At 36.9% G+C, this 20,595-nt stretch overlaps 2 protein-coding genes across 2 annotated transcripts in view; both read left to right on the top strand.

Annotated features, from left to right (window-relative positions):
• The first annotated feature begins 1,943 nt into the window (after positions 1 to 1,943).
• On the top strand, positions 1,944 to 13,008 carry LOC135691889 (protein mono-ADP-ribosyltransferase PARP3). The gene is made up of 12 exons (XM_065209885.2): positions 1,944 to 2,283; positions 3,108 to 3,368; positions 4,547 to 4,741; positions 6,147 to 6,282; positions 6,767 to 6,825; positions 7,526 to 7,687; positions 8,052 to 8,108; positions 8,744 to 8,839; positions 9,294 to 9,386; positions 10,282 to 10,459; positions 10,962 to 11,108; positions 12,619 to 13,008. The coding sequence occupies exons 1-12, from the start codon at positions 2,101 to 2,103 to the stop codon at positions 12,786 to 12,788; spliced, it is 1,737 nt and encodes a 578-aa protein (XP_065065957.2). The 5' UTR covers positions 1,944 to 2,100; the 3' UTR covers positions 12,789 to 13,008.
• Positions 13,009 to 14,897: 1,889 nt separating this feature from the next.
• The window catches only part of LOC135691894 (ras-related protein Rab-26), a 28,109-nt gene continuing 22,411 nt past the window's right edge, over positions 14,898 to 20,595 (top strand). Inside the window, exon 1 of the mRNA XM_065209892.2 lies at positions 14,898 to 15,366. Within this exon, the coding sequence (XP_065065964.1) occupies positions 15,295 to 15,366 (72 nt within the window). The 5' untranslated portion in view covers positions 14,898 to 15,294. The remainder of the gene's footprint in view (positions 15,367 to 20,595) is intronic.

Here is a 20,595-nt window from a genome sequence, read left to right as displayed (position 1 = left end):
GCTTGGAGGAGCTGTTTGCTTGTGCGCTTAACTTGTCTCTGTGAGACGAATTATTGCTTTTTCACGCTTGTAGGTGCAGGGTGGGGTAACCGACACGTTTCTCTAGTAAGCTTTATCTTGGATGGCTGACTAAATTCGACACCGTTTCACTCACAACTTTGCAAACACAGGTATCACAGACACGATTTCTTGAAAATTAAAATGCGACAATAGAGGGTAAGTACTTGAAACACAATCTTTGAGCAAAATGTTTTTTAAATGAACTGAAGAAAAATTTGTTTCTGATAGATTATGTTTCTGTGGTCCTATTTAAAACTCCAAAAACCTAGCAATATTTCGTGCGCTGGACCACCATGTAAATCCCTGATATATCCCTGTACATTTATATCCCTGATAACAGAGTAGATTTGCGACTTAGAAGAAAGATAGACGTAGAAATGGGTAAGAAGTGAAGTGCCCTTACCTGGCTTTGTTAATTTTTTTTACGTATTTAGCTCTCCTCGGAGCTTTGCTACAAAGAATAAAGAATTAAAATTCTGCATGTGAAACGCAATTCGTGATACATTTCTAGTGCTGGCTGTTAAAATCATAGGTTTCAATCTTTGTACGCAGTGTTCTAGATTTTGAGGTTCCTATTAAAAATTGTTCGAGTACTTTCTTAGCTACTACAACATATGTATCTAAATTTATTGGGGAACCGGAGCAATTTTTGAGCCAAGCCCCCTTTGCATAAAATCTCAAAACTTTCTTGCAGTTGTTTTTGTAATGCACATTGTGTTTGCAAATTTTCATAACAGGATTCCAAAAAAAAGCCATCAAAAGCATTTTGAAACAAACAGGGCAATTTTAAGACCAAATTTTCTTCACCTAAAAGCCAGTACTTTTCCAGAAACTGGCTTAAGTTGATGGTAAAAAACCACATTTACCAAACTTATGTTCTTCAACTGGCCTTGAAATTTTTAGCAAACATTTGAATATTATGTGTTGCCTAGCTCTATTTCCGATGAGGGACAACGGTCTTTTTTGACAGCACATTCTAATGACGCCATTCTTTACTCGCATTTCTCGATTTTTATGATACTCGATTACTTGAAAATGTGTTTGGTTTACAACTTCCCATCTGTCTTCATGGCATGTATTTGTATGTATAATCTCAATACAAACAGGAACATTTGGTTAAAAAGTCATTAATTTTGGCTAGATTGAAGAAAATTCTATCGAAATTTTGAAGAGTTAGCCATAAAGAGTTTCGTGAAATGGCCGTTGCTCTGACCAACCACCTAATCAGGTTGAATTTAACCATCTATTGGACAAATTAAGGTTGATTAATGTGCAAGAAACTTTCAAACAAGAGCTAAGGAAATTTTTGTAATTCAAAGCTGGCGCATTATCAAATCCCATTAAACAAATTCGTACAAGGAAACTTTTTATAGACCAAACCAAACCATCCATATGAATTGATTATTCGTAATGTGCTATCTGAAATACGCCCAGATGTCTCTGGATGTCACAAATGTTGGACAAGGTTTTACTTTTTTTCTTTTATACACATATCAATTTGTAACAATCCTTAAATTTGTACATAAGTCCTGCAGTTAAATTCAAACTTCTCGCAGTTTAACTCAAACTGAATAGATATATTTATTATTAACTTTTTCTTAATTGGGTAAATCTAGTTTTAATGATTCATATTTTTATCTGTTCTTTAAAGCTAAGGTAGTCTTGTTTTGTTTTAACCATCAAAGTAGGGGTGATGAAAGTCGAGAAAAGTTTTTATAAAACGAGGTGAGTCATCCTTTTGTTGCTGACAGATTTTGAGGTTTGCTGACTAAGCATCCCTAGATGACAAAAAACCCGTTTTTGCAATGGGAGTTTTTTCAAGGGGCTGTTACACCCCACACGCCACGCCCCCTATTATAGCGACGAAGCGACGAGCCTAACTGAGCCATGCAGAGCTGACAATGCATTTTAAGTCCCAGCAACCGCAACAGTTATCATTAGCTGTTGTTGGTGTTGCTATGTTTATGCTTCCGGTATAGGCCGAGGCGAGCCAGGCACAGCCCACAGGTTTTCTTGCAACCAACCGAAGGGACGGTCATTATGCCTCCAAAGAAAAAGGCTCAGCAAAAACAAGATGGTACAGAATCGGATTTATCAAAACTGAAAGTGGAAGAGCTACGCACTCTGTGCAAAAAGAGGGGCCTTCAGGCAACAGGGAGGAAAACTGACCTTGTAGACCGGTTGCAGAAAAGTGGCGAGGATGCTGCCGCAGGGGGCAAAAAGGTACGTCAAATGATCATATTTCATATGATTATTCAAGCCCTTCCAAAAGGCTAGCAGTGTAGCTAAATTCACATCCAGTCAAGCAGAGTCCAAATGGGATTCTCAGGATGAAAGTGGATGGCATGCATGATAAGTATCTAATCCCACAGGATTCAGTATTGAGCCTACTTCTATTCAGTTTATTGAACGATGACCTTAATTTCCAGTTAAAAGGATAAGGATTATCCTGGCTCTTCTTTCATTAGAATCTGATGCTAATGAAATTGATACCAAATGGGGGCCCTAATGAAATCATTGTGATAAGTGTGAAGTCGGTGTGAAGTGGTCTTTATCTGGATATACACAAACTGGAACATGAAGATCCCAGGTAGGTTGTTAGAAAGACTTGGTGGTGATAGAAATGTTGTGGTTAAGCATGTCCAAATTAATAGTTTTTGTAGGTAAATGGGTAATAAGTGTTTGTCTCTTCTTTCAAGGCACTGCAGAGCGTTGGGAAAAGTGGGGGTCTAAAAAAAGTGGGGGGGGGGGGGGTAAAACCATCTAAAAAGAGGCTTTTCTGGTAGTTTGATACTTAATATTTGGCATTTTTTGCAAAAAGCCCCCCTGCTCCGCGGTGCCTGCTTTCGCTTGTGACCCCAAGTGGGGCAAACTCTTGAGCACTTCTTCTTAATCAATGCTGATGTTAGTAGGAATCATAAAAGAACTCTTGCCCATCATATTTTTTCTGGTAAACTCTTAAATGTTTTGATATGAGGCTGTGGTAGCTCCTTAACCAGGATACTTTTATGCTTAGCTGTCATGTATGTGAATGTATTGTTTTTCAGATTAAGCTTGAAGAAGAAGAAGATGAAAAGCCAACAGTGAAGGATAAACTAGTTGCTTTAGCTGCAGAAGAAAAGAAGAAGAAAAAGCAATGTCAAAGGAGTGTAGACAGTATTTGTCACCTTTCGAATGCAGCGGTCTATGAGGATTATGATTGCATGTTGAATCAAACCAACATAGGACAGAATAATAACAAGTTTTATGTTATCCAGCTATTGCAGTCTTCTAAAGCTTACTATGTATGGAACAGATGGGGTCGTGTGGTAAGTTATCTTCAAATAACAAGAGGTTATATTTGAATGATGGAAGTAAAAACAAAGCCAGTTGTTAGGGAGGAAAAAGAGGATTCCTCCAGGAAATTTCCAAAGAATTTTGTTTTATGTTCATTGTAACGTTTAACACATGTAACAAAATATTTTGACTGTTCTCTTACAGACTTTGTGTAGAGCCCTACTGTAGAAATATCTCTGGATCAGGAAATGTTCTCAGTGCTGTACTGTTTTGCCTAGCAAATAACTTATCTTTTAGAGTTATCTACATTTGTGAGTAGCACTTTTTGAACATTTTAAATGCTAAATCCAACTTTCATTGCAAATTGCCAATATATGTTAGCTCTTTCAGGCCTCTCCGTTTAAGGCGCGCGATCACGCGCGCGCGCCTTGGCACGCTCCTATCGTTGCCGAGACGCGCAATAAATCACGCGCCTGGTTTATAAGAACCCTTTAAATCGCGCTCCTTGTGTTTTAGTTTTGAACAATTATTATACAAAGAGCCTTGCGGATTCGAAATCGATTGATATCTAAATAAACGGTTGCTTCTTTTAATCCCTTTTTCGAGGAAATTGTTATTGCCAAGTTAAATCAAACACCTCTTGAATATATTTCCGGTCAATAACCAATAAACTGTCATTGTGATTCCTGATTGTTATAAGTTTTTTAAATAGCCATTAATTCAAAGGACCAAGCCATAGAGCTATCTGCTTTCGCAAGTATCGCAAGGACGAAGTTAGCGGATCAAAGACCGAAGATAGGAATGGGAAGACAATTGTAAAGGAAGTGCCAGGAAAGCAATTGAATCATACATCAATGGAACGAATTTCGACTCTTCCACTTTTTCTGACTCCGATTCTTCATCGGAATTTGAGCTGGACATTGACGAACTGCAACAATAATGTGCTTTTTTTTGCTTTTAGTGCTCTATTAAGTAGTTTGTTTAGATATTTCTAGATACAAAGTATTTACATGCGAAAACATGCCGTTTCTGTCTACTTTAACGTAAATATATTTTTTTGGTAGAACGCGCGCCTTAGCAAGGCGAGGCGCGCATTTGAGCACGCGCCCGCTAAAATGCTCACGGAGAGGCCTGCTCTTTTTGTTAGCCTGAAAACCACCCTTTAAAATGTTTTGTTGGAAACGTAGAAGCCTGATCAGTATTTTTTCAGGGTGAACCAGGCTCCAGTGCATTAAAAGGTCCGTTTGGCTTTGAAGCTGCCAAGAAAGAGTTTGAAAAGAAATTTAAAGACAAGACAAGAAACGACTGGGCAGCGAGAGATGATTTTCAACCTGTAAAAGGGAAATATACTTTAATTGAAATGGATGCTTCAGATGAAACTGACAATGCTGTTATGGAAGGAAAGGTGACCTCAATTTACTTATCAGTAAATCTTAAATCCGATTCTTTACAATTATATTTTATATAATTGTGAAGAAATTGATTTACAAATAAATTCTTGAAAGATACATGCTACCAGTCCTGGTAATATGTAATTTGGCGGCGTGCTGGTAATTGCACACCTTGCAAAGTTTAGGCTTGCAATGGCATGCGATGGCGTGCGATCCGTTAAATTGAGACCTAACGATTTATAAGAAGACTGGATGTCACCTTTGTTTTAGAAGGTGTGTTTGAAAAAGCATATGAAGTTTTCCTAAAACCAAAATGTTTCTTGAAAACAAACTAATTTTACAAAAAGGATACTGTTTTTAGGCCCAAAAAGAGCTTGAGCAAAGTATATGAACGGACAAATATGGAGTAATAGAAATACCCACGTTATCGTTTTGACTAAGACAGAGTGACCCGAAGGTAATTTGTTCAAGAAAATATGAAAAGAACAAAGAGTGAGAACGGAGACACACATAAACGGAGTAATCGAAACCGGGCCTAATTGAAACAAAGTAAAGAGTTAAAATGCCTTTGGGAATGTCATCAATATAACCCACACAAAAGAAATTAAAAATTATTTCAGAGAAAATAAACAAGAAAAAAAGAAAAAACAAAAGAGAAAAAGAAAAGCAATTCAAAATGTGGAACTGCGCATGCGATGGAAAGCACGCCTTAGGAGTTTTAGGTGTGTGTGGAGGTGTGCACGTTTCGACCGCATGCCTAATATTACCAGGACTGTACTACACAAGAAATCGAATGGAACTAACACAATGCAAAGAAGTTAATCATTAGAGCCCCCTTTCCCAAGATAAAATAGCAATGTTATAATTTCAGAGCACGATTAATGAAATGCATCAGAAAGGGGGTTCTTGTCAGTTTGCATTTAGCTCAGCATTTAAGAGAAGTGCTAAGATTGTGGGCCCTAGAAAATGATCAATGGTTATTGTTGGAAAACGTAAATGAATTTTATGCAAGTGTTTTTAAGATGATAACCATTAGTCAAGTCTTCCCTTCACACTGATGTTTTTATCATTTTGAATAGGCAGCAAATCTTGGGTTACACAGAGTCTCTTGAATGACAGAATTTGCATCCTTTGGGTTCTTGAATGTCTTATTACAGGTTACTTGGTTACAAGGTTACTTGCAGACCTTGGGAAGTAAATTTTTCGGCTTATTTGACAATTATTTTAGTATTCTGTAGAGAGTTTGTAGATGCTGCAACCAATGATTTACTAAGATTTAGTAAGATATTTTTTTGCTCCTTTTTTTGCCAATTTTTTTTATTTACTGCAAAAATATGATTCTTCAAGTATCTCCTTAGCTTGCCTTAGTATAAATTAGAAAGATAGCCAGTCTGAACTGCTCCAAATTGTAAATTTTAGCTCTCAGCTCTTGATGCCCCAGATGGTGCAGAGAAAAAGTTCAAACCCTGCAAGCTTGACAAAGCAACCCAGGACCTGCTATCTCTCCTGTTTGATAGTGATATGTTCAAGGAGGCAATGACAGAAATGAATCTTGGTATGCGAAATTCTGCATGGTTCTTCCGTTTTAGTCTTTGAAAAAATGCTTCAAATTGAGTTTTAATGTACTATCTCATTCTAGCAGAGGTTAGATGTTTTTATTGCCATTGGATGGGAATGGATAGGTCGTTTTCTGTTCCTTTTTATCAAAGAGTTAATTGTCTTGTTTTCATGAATTAACAATACTTTACTAGACACTCAACTTGTGTTAGATATTCTGTCACCACAGAAATAAAGTGTCAAATGTGGGACCACTAAAGAGGTTACAATAGGATGGCCAGTAGCTGCAACCAGAAAAAGTTTTCTGTTTCTATAAAGCTCATTCTAGACTTAAAAAAGATAATTTATTAGTTGCAGTTCTCAATATTGTCTTAATAAAAAGTGAAATGAAAAATTATCCAGAGTCATGACTGCATGATAGAAGCTGTGTTTCCTTTTGTGTTTTCATGATAGAATTAACCTTTTTGTCACTTCTTTGGTAGATGTCAAGAAGATGCCATTAGGTAAACTGAGTAAGATGCAAATTGCCAAAGGTTTTGAAGTAAGTTTTTTGCTAGACTGGGATTGAATGAATTCATTTTTGCTTTGTGTCTCAGTAGCTGATTGAAGGCTAAACAAATCCTTCTGTGTTTTTCCAACGTTTTTGGAACATATTTCGTTAGATTATACAATATGTTTTACTCTCTTTTATGGAATGTTTTTTCTTGTGATATAAAGAGTTTTAGATGGCATCCTGCACTATCAGTAACTAACAACAGGTTACCCTGGATGCAGCTTTTCATGCAGTAATGAATAACAAATTGACAGTTTGAACAGATGTTTCTTTTTTTGTATTTTACTATCAGCAATTTCTTAAATTTTCCATAGGATCTTAGAAACCATATGTTTTGAGATTAACTATCTTTATCCTTGAGATTAAACTAGAAGTATGTCTAATCATGTTCTCCTTGGTTACCTTATACAGTATAAATAAAATAATTGTTATTGGAATTAATTATTTGGTAGCACAATTGTTGGTGTTTAGAAGAAATATTCAATGGGTTAAGCAACTTGAAGTTTTGCTTGCAGATGCAGAAAATGTTATCAAGGTTTTGCAGGAAATTTGGTCTTTTTTTTGTTTTGCAGCTAGAGAAGAAAAGTATTTAGTAGAAACACTTGATTTTTTTCATATGATTTAAATTTCTTAAAGTTTGTCATATTACAACAATTAGACAACTATAAGTTTATCTGCTACATACAAGGTTTTGGAAGAAATTGAGAAGATACTTGACCAAGGGAAAAAAGCTGGTTTAGAAGAGTTAACATCAAGATTTTTCACAGTAATCCCTCATTCTTTTGGCCGGCAAAGGCCACCTGTTATCAACACAAAGGAAATTCTTCAGAAGAAAATGGATATGCTAACTGTAAGTCTGAGCTTTATTTCATGTGAATTGTGGAGTGTTTGCAATAGCTGATATGGCTGTAATTGTATCCTTTCTATGGCTGTAATTGTTTATGGCTGTAATTGTTTATGGCTGTAATTGTTTGCTTGATGATATTTCTTGGCTATATCACTTCTAATCATATTCTAATCAACTTACAAACCTTGATTATTTTGTGTGAGGAATTTGATTTTATTTAAACTTGCTTCATTTTGTCATCTTTTAAAAAAATTGTATGTTTTCACTTTGTGTTTATTGAAACTGCTTTTCCCAAAATAGCTATCTTTTAATATATGTATCTCTGATTTGTTATGAAAACGATATAGTCATTAACATTTCTTGACAGGTTCTTGGAGACATTGAAATCGCTCAGAGGCTAAAGCAGGAGGAAGAAGAAAGTCAGGTTATTGAGATTTTGGCATTCTTTGCTCACTTAGAACTACTTGCTTAAGATGGGCTCATCTTTTCACAACAATTAAATGTCATGATATGCAGGAATTCTTTTGAACAGTGAAACGTCGAGGTCTGCAAAAGCCTCCATCAGAAAATTTGGAAAACTTTCACAGTTTTTGACTCAGGTTATCTTCTCGAGCCTCTTTGATGCTGGAACGAAAGCTATTTTCTAAAGGTCTTTATTTCTCTTCATAAGAACAATGTCCTTTCACACTTGCTCTTCTTTTGCCTTTAAACATAACGCTTTTGCCAAATTCTTAGAATAAATGATGCATTGCTCTTCTGGTCCCTGCATCTTTTGTCAGATTGCACATTTTTGAAGATCATATTTCAGTCTTCAGCTGGAATCATGGTCAATATTTCAAATCTATTCGTCAAGAACAGTGCAGGCGTTTTTCGTTTTGCTGCTTGTTTTTTTGTCGAAAGATCACACCAAACATGATCACCAGTAAATTTGTAATAAATCTGCAAACTCTTTTAAATTAATGGACCTATTGCCTTATTCAGAACAATTAACTTTCGAAACAAGTTTTTTCATCGAACTAGACATTAGCTTTTCTTTAATATTTTAAATCTTGTTTACAGGCTGGGCTTGAAATGGCTGACCACCCAATCGATGTCAACTATTCACTTCTGAGTGCAGACCTAGAACTTGTCAAGAAGGACAGTGACGAGTTCAAGGTATTTTCCTAGCCAGTTTTTATCTTTGCGAAAACAAATTTGAGTAAGATTGAATGATCATAAAATCTGTGAAGACATCATTTACAAATTGCAAAGAATTAAAAGAATGGAAGTGACACAGTAAAACCAACTGCGTTTAATATATGATTTGATGTGGATCAGAATATGCAAAACATACAAATCAAATCCTTTTTCCTTTCATATGTCTGGAAGGATAAGGTCGATAAAATTTGATACTTGAGTATCTTATGGTCCCCTTTCACTTTGCTTTGGAGAATGCCTTACTTGCCAGTGGATAGTATGGAGGGGGCTACTACCACTCTAATGAGCATTAACGCCTCAAGTAACGGCAAGAATAAAAAAGATTGATCAGCGTGGGAAAGCCTATGAATACTTATAATATTTCCATTTTCCCTACAGGCTAGCTAAGTAAAACCTTTATTTTCATTTCTAGTACATAAGCACGTATACCAACGCTACAAAGATCAGTGGCTATCGATCAAACTTAAAGATTCTTGATGTCTGGAGAATGAATCGTCATTCGGAGGTATATGATCTTATACACTTGATGTGTTAAAGCCATAGCCGTTATGGCTGGCATTCTGTGACATAGATCTGTTCTTACGGATATATGCCAGTCAATATGTTTGCACTTAATATGTTGGCTTGTGTTCATATTTTATTGCCTCGTGCTAGCACTGTCTAAATTATCTGAGCCTAAGAATGCTCTTTCTGCAACGTGCTTTATCGAATTTAACATTTGATGATTTGTTCGGAAAAGGCACCCCTAATTAATGGCTTAATGGAACGTCCTCGTACCTCGAAACCTATTAAGGTACCCCTCCCAAGCAATGGCCCCTCACTCTTTCAATTGTAGTGTTTTTTGAGTATACCAATGTCGGAGAAAATGAAAAATACTTATTTTCATAGTAGGGGCAGTTGGGTTTTGTTGCAGGAAATGAGCAAACGTTCACATAGAGGGCATAGAAATCAATAGCAATGGTCTCACTTGGTGGAAGGACCAGGACACTGCTCGACAATCATACAAACTACGTTCAAAAGCTAGGTAGCAAAAAAACCACATGTTAGTGATCCAGGTCAGGGTGTGTAGACAAATGATGTTCTTAGCATACTTTATCGTAAATCGGTGAATGTTTGTATACTTTGTTTTTTTGAGAAAGAGACTAGCAATTTTGGAAAAGGGTTTGGTTTGAAAAATATGTAACCTGGTTGAAGTGAGTTTTCAAAATGTCTGATTGCAGAACCCCCGTGTAAATAGACCCTTAGTGACCTCATAGTCTTAGGCTACGTGCCACTTTTTCTGATACTGTAATTTTGGATGAAAACTTCCTTAGACATGCCAATAATTCAAGTTTCCAGATTTTGCCATTTTGAAGGGGCTATTGAAATTTTTGAGTGCATCTTGATGTTTTCTATTCCAGGGTGAACGGTTTAAGGAACACGATGAGCTGAAGCATAGAAAGCTTCTTTGGCATGGAACCAATATTGCTGTGGTCGTTGCTATTTTGAAGAGTGGTCTACGGATAATGCCGCATTCAGGCGGTAGAGTCGGAAGGGGCATTTATTTTGCTTCAGAAAATGGCAAATCCAGTGGATATGGTAAGGGTCTCTTGGTATTTTCATTTGGGGAAAGCCTATAGGGCTAAATATTTCAAGTGCCTTGTTTAACTTATGCTAGAAGCTTATGTTCTTCGGTTAACTGTTAAGTATAATTTGAAACTAGCAATGTGGTGTCATAGAAGCTCTTTGGTGCCAATAAAATCTTAAGATTACAAATCGCATGTAACCATGTCAAATAATGATTTTTGCCCGACAATGCGCTGGAGAATTAACATTTCAGCTTTCAAATAAAATCGTTTTTGACATTTTGAAGAACAACCTCAGGCGTGGAGCTTTTTTATTGAAGAGAAATCCACACATTGAGAAATTCAGCCTTTAATTACGTTTATGATCATGTAGTTGTCACTGGTAAGTTTTATCTTAGAGCTGAGTATGTGAACCAGTTAATTACGTGCTTCCCACTTTCTTATTATGGCATACTATAATTGCTTTTTTTTGTCAAACGTTGTTTTTTTTATCATCATCTTTCTATATGTTTTAGTTGGCATATCATCAAAAAATATTGGCATTATGTTCCTTTGTGAAGTTGCCCTGGGGAAGGAGAAAGAGATAACAGCGGACGACTCGAGTTTAAAAGCGGCTCCCAAGGGATATGATTCAATTGTAGCAAGAGGCAGAACAGAGCCAGGTTACCTCTTTATTTGCTTTAATTTCTTTCTTGGAAAAAAGCTCAACAAATGCATTCCATAAATTAAAATAAGAAAGCTCTGTTAGAAGACGTTGCCACATCTCTCATCAAATTAGTTCTTGAGGCTACATTCCCTCATAACAGGAAGCAACATTCGGCCGTTGATGCATCGGCACAAGTTGCTTCACCTGAAGCGTTCAAAGAATCTAACCTTTGATATAGCTTAATAGACTCAAGTACAAGGAGCTTTTAGTTCTAGGAAGGGAATGGACAAGGAAAGTTCACTTTTCCCCACCAGAGAGCCGACCCACCAGTCCTACCTTAGATACATATTGGGTGGAACGCCGGCCCGCGACACACTGAACCAGTGGACCGCAAGCCCCCCCAAGCTGCAAACTAGCAAAGAACTGACGCCATCCCCAACACACAAAACCCCCTCACACAAAACCTCAACACACACGACCTGCCCCCTGCTGAAGCGTGGCTCCCGCCCAGAAAAGGCTCCCGCCAAAACGAGGCTGTGGCGTGCTCCTCCGCAGAGTCTACGAGAACCGCGCCCTCTGCCATCACAAAATTCTTCCTCAAAAAATTGTGCAAAAAACACTCGCACTCAGCATTTGCTTTTCTTCTTCACAACTTCATGCAGGGATTTAGAATGCGTTACACGAAAACGTACGAAAGCAGGCCAAACTAATAGAAAATATATCCTGTATAGCCCCGTTATCAGAAAATGTCTTCTTCTACTAATGCTGGAACAGTACAAGGCTAATTGTGGAACTTTATCACGTCGGCTCAGAATAAAATCTTCTGCTAGTAAAAATTGCCATAACTATTTTTTCCACTTTTATAGCCCTTGTTGATTACAGAACGTACTAAGATCGTGTCCCGTCCATTCAAAGGATTCAGCTCCTGCCATTCAAGAAAGTTTCTGAAGTTTTGTGCGAATGTGAAGCTGTAACTGTAGGAGGAGCTTGTCAGCAATTAGTCTAGAGAATGAAGCAGCATATTTCCATGAGCAGCAGGAAAAGGTGTGTCAGGGACCACGCCCTTTTGGACCACGCCCTTTCCCCCTGTTTGAAACATTTTCTTCCGGAGGAAACTTTCTGAAGAAACGGGGGGGCTATTCCCCCCATTTCCAACCCCCTCCCCTCCCCGTTTCTTTTTATTTGATATGTTTTGGAATATGTCCACATTAAAACAAAGATCCAAATCTGCGCCGTCCAGGTTTGTATTTTTTTAAACTCAGTAGCTGATTAGTTAGCCAATCAAAAGCACAATTGCAAAAATATCAGCTGAGGACTGAGGGGAGGGGCTGCAAAATCGCAACACCGTCTGTCCAGGGTTGTAGATTTCCACCGCCTCATAACAACCACAAAATGCACTTTATTCTTGCTTTATTACATTGCTGTTAAATGTTCTTTATGTCTGATAAACAATTTCTTCAACGTACTTCCATTATGCTTTTCATTACCAATGTAAATATCCAGTCTGCTATTTTCCTATCTTACAGATCCAAAGCACGATGTAAAGGTAAATTTCGATGGGAAGGAAGTAATTGTTCCTCAAGGCAAACCAATCAACCAAAAAGAGTTTGCAGGCAGTAATTTTTCCCAAAGTGAATATCTCGTGTACAAGGAAAGCCAAGTCAGGATGCGGTATTTGCTGAAGTTTCAATTCTAACAAAGTATCTTTGAGTGGTTTTTAGCAGTTTTTAAACAGAAGTAATTTTTGTTTTAAGGTATTTTGATTCTTACGATGTTAAGCACCGTTAAGCTGTCATTAGGTGAAAGAGATGGCACAAATTTTGAAAATGTTGTTAAAAAAAGTAAATTGCACGGACAATTGCACGTACGCATGCACTGATAGAAAGATATATAGATTGATAGAAGGATTAAGCGCAGTGATTTTTGCGAGTTTCTTATTTTTTGTATCGAAATACCCGATTTTTAGGTTAATTTTCTGAGTCCTGCCAAATGATTTTTGGCACTGTGCACATGTATATCTATAAGATTAGAAACATGTCGAGGATAGAAAACGGCTGGTTGCAACCTAAAAAGAAAGTTTTTATGGCAGATACTCTTTCATTCCTTACTGTTCTGTCGCAAAAAGCGATTTCATCATGCAATATTAATTTGAAATAGTGCTTAGCTGTTAAACACCAATCCCTTTTGTATTATGTTAGAATTCAAGGCTTCAGCGGATCGTAGCTTGCTGTTTCAAAGCAAAGTTAATAGAAGAAAACTATGAGTGGGGCAGTTTCTTATAGCGAGTCTTTTAAAAATAAATGAGTGCCATGGAAATAATGTAATTCGCTTAATGAAGACAGTATTGCGGAGTCGTAATCGTTGTGTCATTTAATTGATGAGTAATCTCCGGCCTAAATTTGACAGTTCTGATATATCATTTCTCCGCAAATTTCCTTCTTAGGTATAAAATCAATTCAGTGCTTTCCCCTATGTTCTGACTAATGATGAACAATGTCCATTACGAATAGCCTCGCGTTTCAAAAACGTCACAATGACTGGAGCACAAGCAAAGTAAAGCTTAACCCGCAGGGGAATTATGATTGCGAAGTTCACATTCGGTTTTATAAGGTTCCTAAATGAACATGGACATTGTTCCTAATAGTGTATTGGTGGGATTTAAACACTTATGCAATTTTTATGCCATTCACCACTATTAAGGGGGGGGGGCCTTAAGCTTAATGTGGGTCTTCCCCGAATATTGTTGCTACATTGACATAGAACTGTTATAAATGGAGCCTGAGCTGCGATGAATATTGAATGCTGCCCTCTCAGCCCCTGTATATCGTGCGTCTATTATTACTAGAACGCGTTGTGCCATACCAAGCAGGAAAACAGCAAGCTTCTTCAAGCATGGTCACAGCTTTGAAACAAAAACCTAAACATATTTTGGTAATGTAACGTACATATAATAGTACAGTCTCTCATCCCCTTCCTCCCTTTAAAAATTGGTTGCATTAATCGCATTAGCAGAAATTCAGATCAAACTGCAAAAATATCAAGATTGCTCTGGAAACCAGGAAACTGTAAATTAGTTTCAGTTTCGTTTTGATTTTGATCAAAGTACCTTGAAGAAGAGGAATCGTGTAACAACGGGAGTATGTTTCAAAATCAGAGTCCAGAAATATCCTTAAACTGCGTCCCGTCAAAATTTTTTCCTGTCAAAACCTTCCTCCATTTTTCAAGGCAATCACCTTGAATAGGGCGTGGCTAGGGAGTAGCAAGAGCATAAAGCGTGAAAGATGCTATAAATCGGGACAAAATTGTGTGTTTAGGTCGATGGTAATTATCGCGTACGATAAAACTTTTCTAGAATATTCAAAACATTACAGCTCGAGAATAATATTTCTTTTTAAATGTCAAATGATAAAATCGATATGAACATGCTATAATAAAGATTTCAAATTTCAAAACCATGGAGCAGAGGCTCATTAAGGGTCCTTTTGATGTTAGTACTTAAGGGTCCTGGGTCTTAGGGTCTTAGGGTCTGGTTTTCACGGTAATCACCTAATTGTAATGTTACCTGTCTGTCTAGTTCGCTTGTTGGTATTTGGCATCGTTTAAGTATGAAGGAAGCGCAAACACTGTCACCAACAGCCCTGTGCAGAGAAATATATCAAAAACTAGTTTTAGACATAATCGATACTTTCTGATAAAGAATGGGGGGGGGGACTTGAAATTTTTGCCATTAGATTTCCCTATGATCTCCTTTTCTCAAGAGTTATCCCTGCTTTGATAAGAGAAGTTGCAGTGGGTGACGGAGGCTAAGTAGAAAAGCTTGCGCTTACTAGCAGTGACAAGCAAAATACACACCTTGAGAAAGTTTTCCAGCAAATTCTGCTCACAGCTGATGCCACATTTACTGGAAAATTTGATTTTTCCCCAAGAATTTATTTGAGGCCTGGTTTTGATAGATTGACTGTACAAAAACAAATTTTATGGTGGTTATATTCTATCTGGAAATAAGTTGTACAACCTCTGGCAGGGTAGCAGGTCTACCTCGTTCCGGAAAGGAGGCGGGGGTTCAGGTTTTGAAACAACTTCTTCCGGAGAGCTTGCACAGTTTGTTTACAAGTTAGCAGCATCATGCACAGCAGCCATTGTCTTCCAGGCTGACGGAACAGATGATAGATTGTTGTTCTCAGAACAGGCTGGGTAGATAAATGGCTAATGCTGTAACGCAGACAGGGCGATCAAATGGGGCACGTGGCGAAAACTATGACTATGCTTTCAAGGTAAGACAACTTCTATTCTGCATAGATTTTCTTTAGGCCTGTCTGTCTTTGCGAAATTTAGTATACATATGCAATTTTGGACTAAGGTGGTTTCAGAAAGTTCAAGAAGTTGGGTTTAATTATGAAAAATAGAATTTCGGTAAGCATACTAGCTTTGAAACTTTTTCTATGAAAAGTTTCGATTTTTGTTCAACGCCACATCGTTCACAGTTGAAATATTTTGATGGCAAACCCTAATGTGTAAGAAACACCCACACCTTCCTGCCTGGTCTTAAGCCAATTTTCGAAGTAGGTTAGATTAGGTCAGAATTAGTCAAAACAGTTTATAACCATTCGGGCGGCTGATAATAAATGAAATGTAGCGTGGAGGAGGTTACGCATGTAACTTGGTTGAAATATTTTTTAATCGTGTAAACGAATCGTGTATGTTGTTCATTTGCAAACTGTTAAATCTGACAAAATAAAAGAATCTTTTGTTCTTTCTGACACAACTAGAACAGGCTCTTGAAATTCGTTTCAACCAATGCTAAAAATGTTTATCGCTGCCGTAAATTGTTTAAACTAATGAAGATGTCAATTTTCCTGTTTTGAGCCTCATTTTAGCTTACACCATTGAATGTCCAGTTGTTCTTAGAAAAGGATTATCCTGCTGTTAATATCTTTAACCTTAGCAGATCTATCAAATTCCCTTTTAATTGAACAGAATTTCCTCCTTTTTTCACTTGCTCCCTATTTTGGGTTTATTCACTGGCTTAGCTAAACACAGACGTACACCTGTGTTTGCCCAGCATTGATGGTCTGTGTAGTTGAAATGCCACACCCCTTGTTGTCATTTACAAAAGTATTTGCCTTGCAAGAAATAATGTATTGTGTTATTCCTGAAGTATTTTACTCATTTAAAACTGAACAAAATCTTCCTTTGGGCTTGTGGCACGCAATGTATGATTTATATGTTGGCAGAGTTTTACATTCTAGAGCAAAACCAAAACAATTGGCATTTATGAAACCAAACAAAATGTGTATTTTGTCATTTTTGGGTGATCTTCTTAAAAGGGCTGTTGACCATTATAAAAGAATGGTCTTTTGGCTGTAAAAATTAACAATCAATCCTTATTGAGTTACCAAAGTAACAGGTGTTTTATTTCCACCTGGTTTCCTTCTCCTGGGGCAAAGTATTTCCTTGAACTGGACTATTGATAATGTATTTTAAAAATTTTGATATTCGTTCTGCCATTTATACAAAGTCATATAGCTTCATGAGCAAAGTTTTCATTGACTGAATTATGCCAAATGAGTTTCCATAACAACAATATGTATCATTGCAAAAATTCAGACTAAATTCAACAGAACCTGCACTATGCCCTTAATGTTATCTTCTTTAAGATGACAATCATTGTTTTGTTTTTTGCTAAGATAATATGGGATGTTCTGTGTGAAAATCCTGTATGGATATAGATACCATTCGCCATAAAAGCATTTATGTATGGATTAGACATTTGAAGTTAAATGAAGCCAATGTCAATGACTTTCAGATTATCAGAAGATAGATTGAAACAGTACCCTTCAGGCATGCTGGAAAGAGGAGGGCTGCAGCTCCTTCTACTCTTTTCAAAAGTATAATTTATTAGCTAACCCCTGCACCACCTCTCTTTTTATGAAGTGGGATAAGTGCACAGATTTTGTGGTTAGCTTCTTGAGCACCCTTTTCTACTCCAAAGTCAAAATATCTTATTTGTGAACTTCTATCTTCCTCCACCATATTTCTTCCTCTGATTTAACTTATATTCAATTCACTTTTATTTGTGTGATCAGATTTATGGCATCAATGTCATTTTCTTATTTCTAAATTGAACAAAACCCATAATGGTTATAATTAGGCAGACAGGCAACTGCCTCCCCTATCCGAGAAAAATTCAAACCTGTATCTCATTGTTATTGTTATGCCCAAAAATCAAACTTTGGGTAATAAAATTACCCAATTTTTTAAAGATAAAGCCAAAATTTCAGATATGATTGTGCCACAGAGAGCACTTATCCCTTCCAAAAGTTTGGATGCCCCTGTCATTTATCAATACCTTCACTAGATTTTATGCTCTCAGCTGTTATCACACAGAGCTCAATTCCTGGATGGCTAATGTTTTCAAGTTTTACTTTTTGCCAATGTTTTTCCTTCACTTGAAAACTGAATTCATGACACACATACCCCTAAATATGTACTGCCGTTTGGAAAATAATATTACACTGTAGATAAGATCATGGATTCCAAAAAATGATAACTGGGAGAGTAGCTGTACTTCTTAAGTAATGAGAGAAAATTATTGGGTTTGGTCAGATAGAACTCAGATATTGTCCTACAAATTCCTGCAAGGAATATAAGGAAACCAGAAACAAAACCTTTGGTGACCAACTAAGTGATTGTTTGATTTCTGATCTTAAAAATGGGAATTCTGTTAATCGGTTTTGCTTTCAAATATTGCTATTCTATGTCTCTTTTTGCTTAAAAGTTTTTGTATTTGCTTTCTATTGTATGTTTAACCCAACTCTTCATGGTGGATTATGCTGCCATGCAAATCTTGACGTCTTTCTTAACAGGAAATAGCAACAAGGCCGGCAAAACAGGGGGGCAGGGGAGCCATGGCCCTTCCACTTTTCTGCAGAGCAAAATATTTTTTTAGGCAAAGTGGAAATAAATCTAGTCTACCATTCTGTAATTAAGTGTTCTTAGTTATATTTAAAAAATGACCTTAGATTAAGCTTGATATTAAATAAGATTAAACTTAAACTTAGGTTAAACTATGTATTTACCAAAGAAGACAAACAGAGAATTGAAAATGGGAATTTGGTCAGAAAAGTCGGTCATTGTCCAAGTGGTGCATCGAGTAACAGCTTGGCTAAGGGAATAGATCAAGAAAACTGATTCAGAAAGACTTTCTTGCCTGCACCAAATGATGAAAATGTGTTTTTTCTATAGGCTAAACATTGCTCCCAAGGTCTATTTGTTGACGGGAAGTTTCTCAAAAACTGTCGAAGGAAATATGAGAATTTTTGTTGCAAAATTTTTCATTTTGAGTTGATAGTGATTTTGTTGAAATTTCAATGTTGATGGTTTTGTTAAAGCTTGATTCATCCATTTTCTCTTCCATTTCATTTTGGCTCCTTTTTAAATCTAAGAAGCTTGATTACGAGCTACAATTGAAAGGTTATTCCAAACATTTGCAAAAACTTTCCTAATACATGTCAACATTACAATATACGAAATTATACGACACATTGATAACTGAAAGCTTGAAAATATTTCCTCGGATTTTCCTTCAGTCAAAATCCATTTTAGATACTGTTTCTGACCATACCTTAGATATCATATTTCTAAAAATTTTCTTGCCGCCAACCATAGTGGCCTTTCCTAAAACCTTTCATAACCTTGATTCCTTGGCCCCTCCACTTTCAAATGCGTTTCGCCGGCCCTGAGCAAAGATTATATAAAATGATTAAGAGTTGTTATGACATGAAACAAGGAATAAGGAAGTATGACCGGTTATGACATTAAGGCGCGAGGATGGCTCAGTTGTTAGAGGCACTGACTACAGATCCAAGGGTCCGTGGTTCATGACTTCCTTCGGGCATGACCAAACTTTCATCCAGGGTGAGGAGAGTCGCCAGCTCTCTGTAATTCCAGGCATAGGAATCACGAGGTGTGGTCACATCGCGAGGAAGAACCAGGAAACTGCTCGATAGGCATAAGCTTCTCAGTGTCCTAAAAACTACCTTCGGGTGCTAAGTAGCAACAAATACAAATACAAAACTAGGAATAAGGAAGTATGACCGGGCTGTCGTCATTTGTGCTTACCTTATATGGTTATGCAGCTTGTCAAAATGTCGCTCAGACAAGCATAATAAGATACAAGTGCCTCGAGGATAATGATTTCTCGGATAATGATTTCTCGGAAGGCTGTAAATGAATGAAACAAGCTGACACATTGACATTGAATAAGAACTTGCCATCAACTAGGGTTCTGGTGATTGTTAATAGTCATAAGCACCTGAGAAATGCTTTGGTTCAGATGCAAGTTAAAAATATCGATGGGGCTCAGAATTTAGTCTTTCCTGGAACTCCTTGAAGGCACACACTGTATTTCTATAGAAAGATTAAAACGTTGTTCTTATACTTGTACAGTAGTCTCCTCGCCAAATGTTGTTTTAAAAGATTAATTTAACATATACATATTTAGGCTTAAATTTTATACCGCCTGGAATGGGACTTTAGACGAAGTGACTATAAGCGGAGTCGACTGTACGTAGTACTGTACCAGGTATATTACGTGTAGGCACCATTGTCGTAGTAACAGTTTTTTTAATTGTCTCTAAACTTCATGCGGCAGTCATCATTCGGTTATATAAAAAATCAGGTGAAAAAGTATAGTTCCTGTATAGTGTTTTCAGCTGGCGATTTTCATCAATTGTTTGGAATATTGAAACAAAGTTCATGGACTGCATTTGAATCTAGATGACATTCGACCCTTCCTGCAGAGTTCCTTGTGTGAAATCCTGCGCATTACTGAAATCGTGGGAGAAAGCCTGAGAATGGACCCACCTAGGAAGTACCACAATTCCTTCCAAGATTATTTTACCGAGAAATAGGATGTGTTATTATGAATACGTCTTAAGATTTGTGAAGCAGTTTGGTGAAAAAAGCTTGGTAAAAAGTGAAAGTAATCTGTAAAAGCCTGCGAACAACCGGATTTCGTTTTGGATGTGGCTATGGGCCTAGTTTAACCAACAGCAAATATAGAGTCGCCGAAAATCAATTTTATGAGCTGCGGTATTTATTTTAATAAAGTTGATGCAATCTGAATTCCAGGTTAGCAAATACTAAGGTATTTGAGATATCGGGTAACAATAACGATGTTAAATTGTTAAAAAAATCATAGACTTCTACGATCGTCCTCTAAGTGAGCTCCACAGATGTTATTGGCTGTGTCAGAAAACTTTAAAAATGTGGCTTTATTTCCAAAAATATTTCATGTTTCTCTTGCTCTTTGTATCGCACCTCTATTAAACAATCCAACGATTTAAGAGGGCTCAATATATAGGAGATTTATATGAAACATTTTAACTTAGATTAAGTACAAAAATTTTCGGCGGGATTTATTTTCGCTGAAGCAGGGCAACCGAAAATTAATCCCACGGAAATTTTGGGAAACTGAAATTTTTTCTCACCGAAATTTTCCA

This window comes from Rhopilema esculentum, chromosome 13 (assembly GCF_057945365.1).
Source record: "Rhopilema esculentum isolate cy_ngs chromosome 13, ASM5794536v1, whole genome shotgun sequence".
Lineage (NCBI taxonomy): Eukaryota > Metazoa > Cnidaria > Scyphozoa > Rhizostomeae > Rhizostomatidae > Rhopilema > Rhopilema esculentum.
The sequence above is the reverse complement of the archived record's forward strand: the minus strand, read 5'-3'. Positions and strand labels throughout refer to the sequence as shown.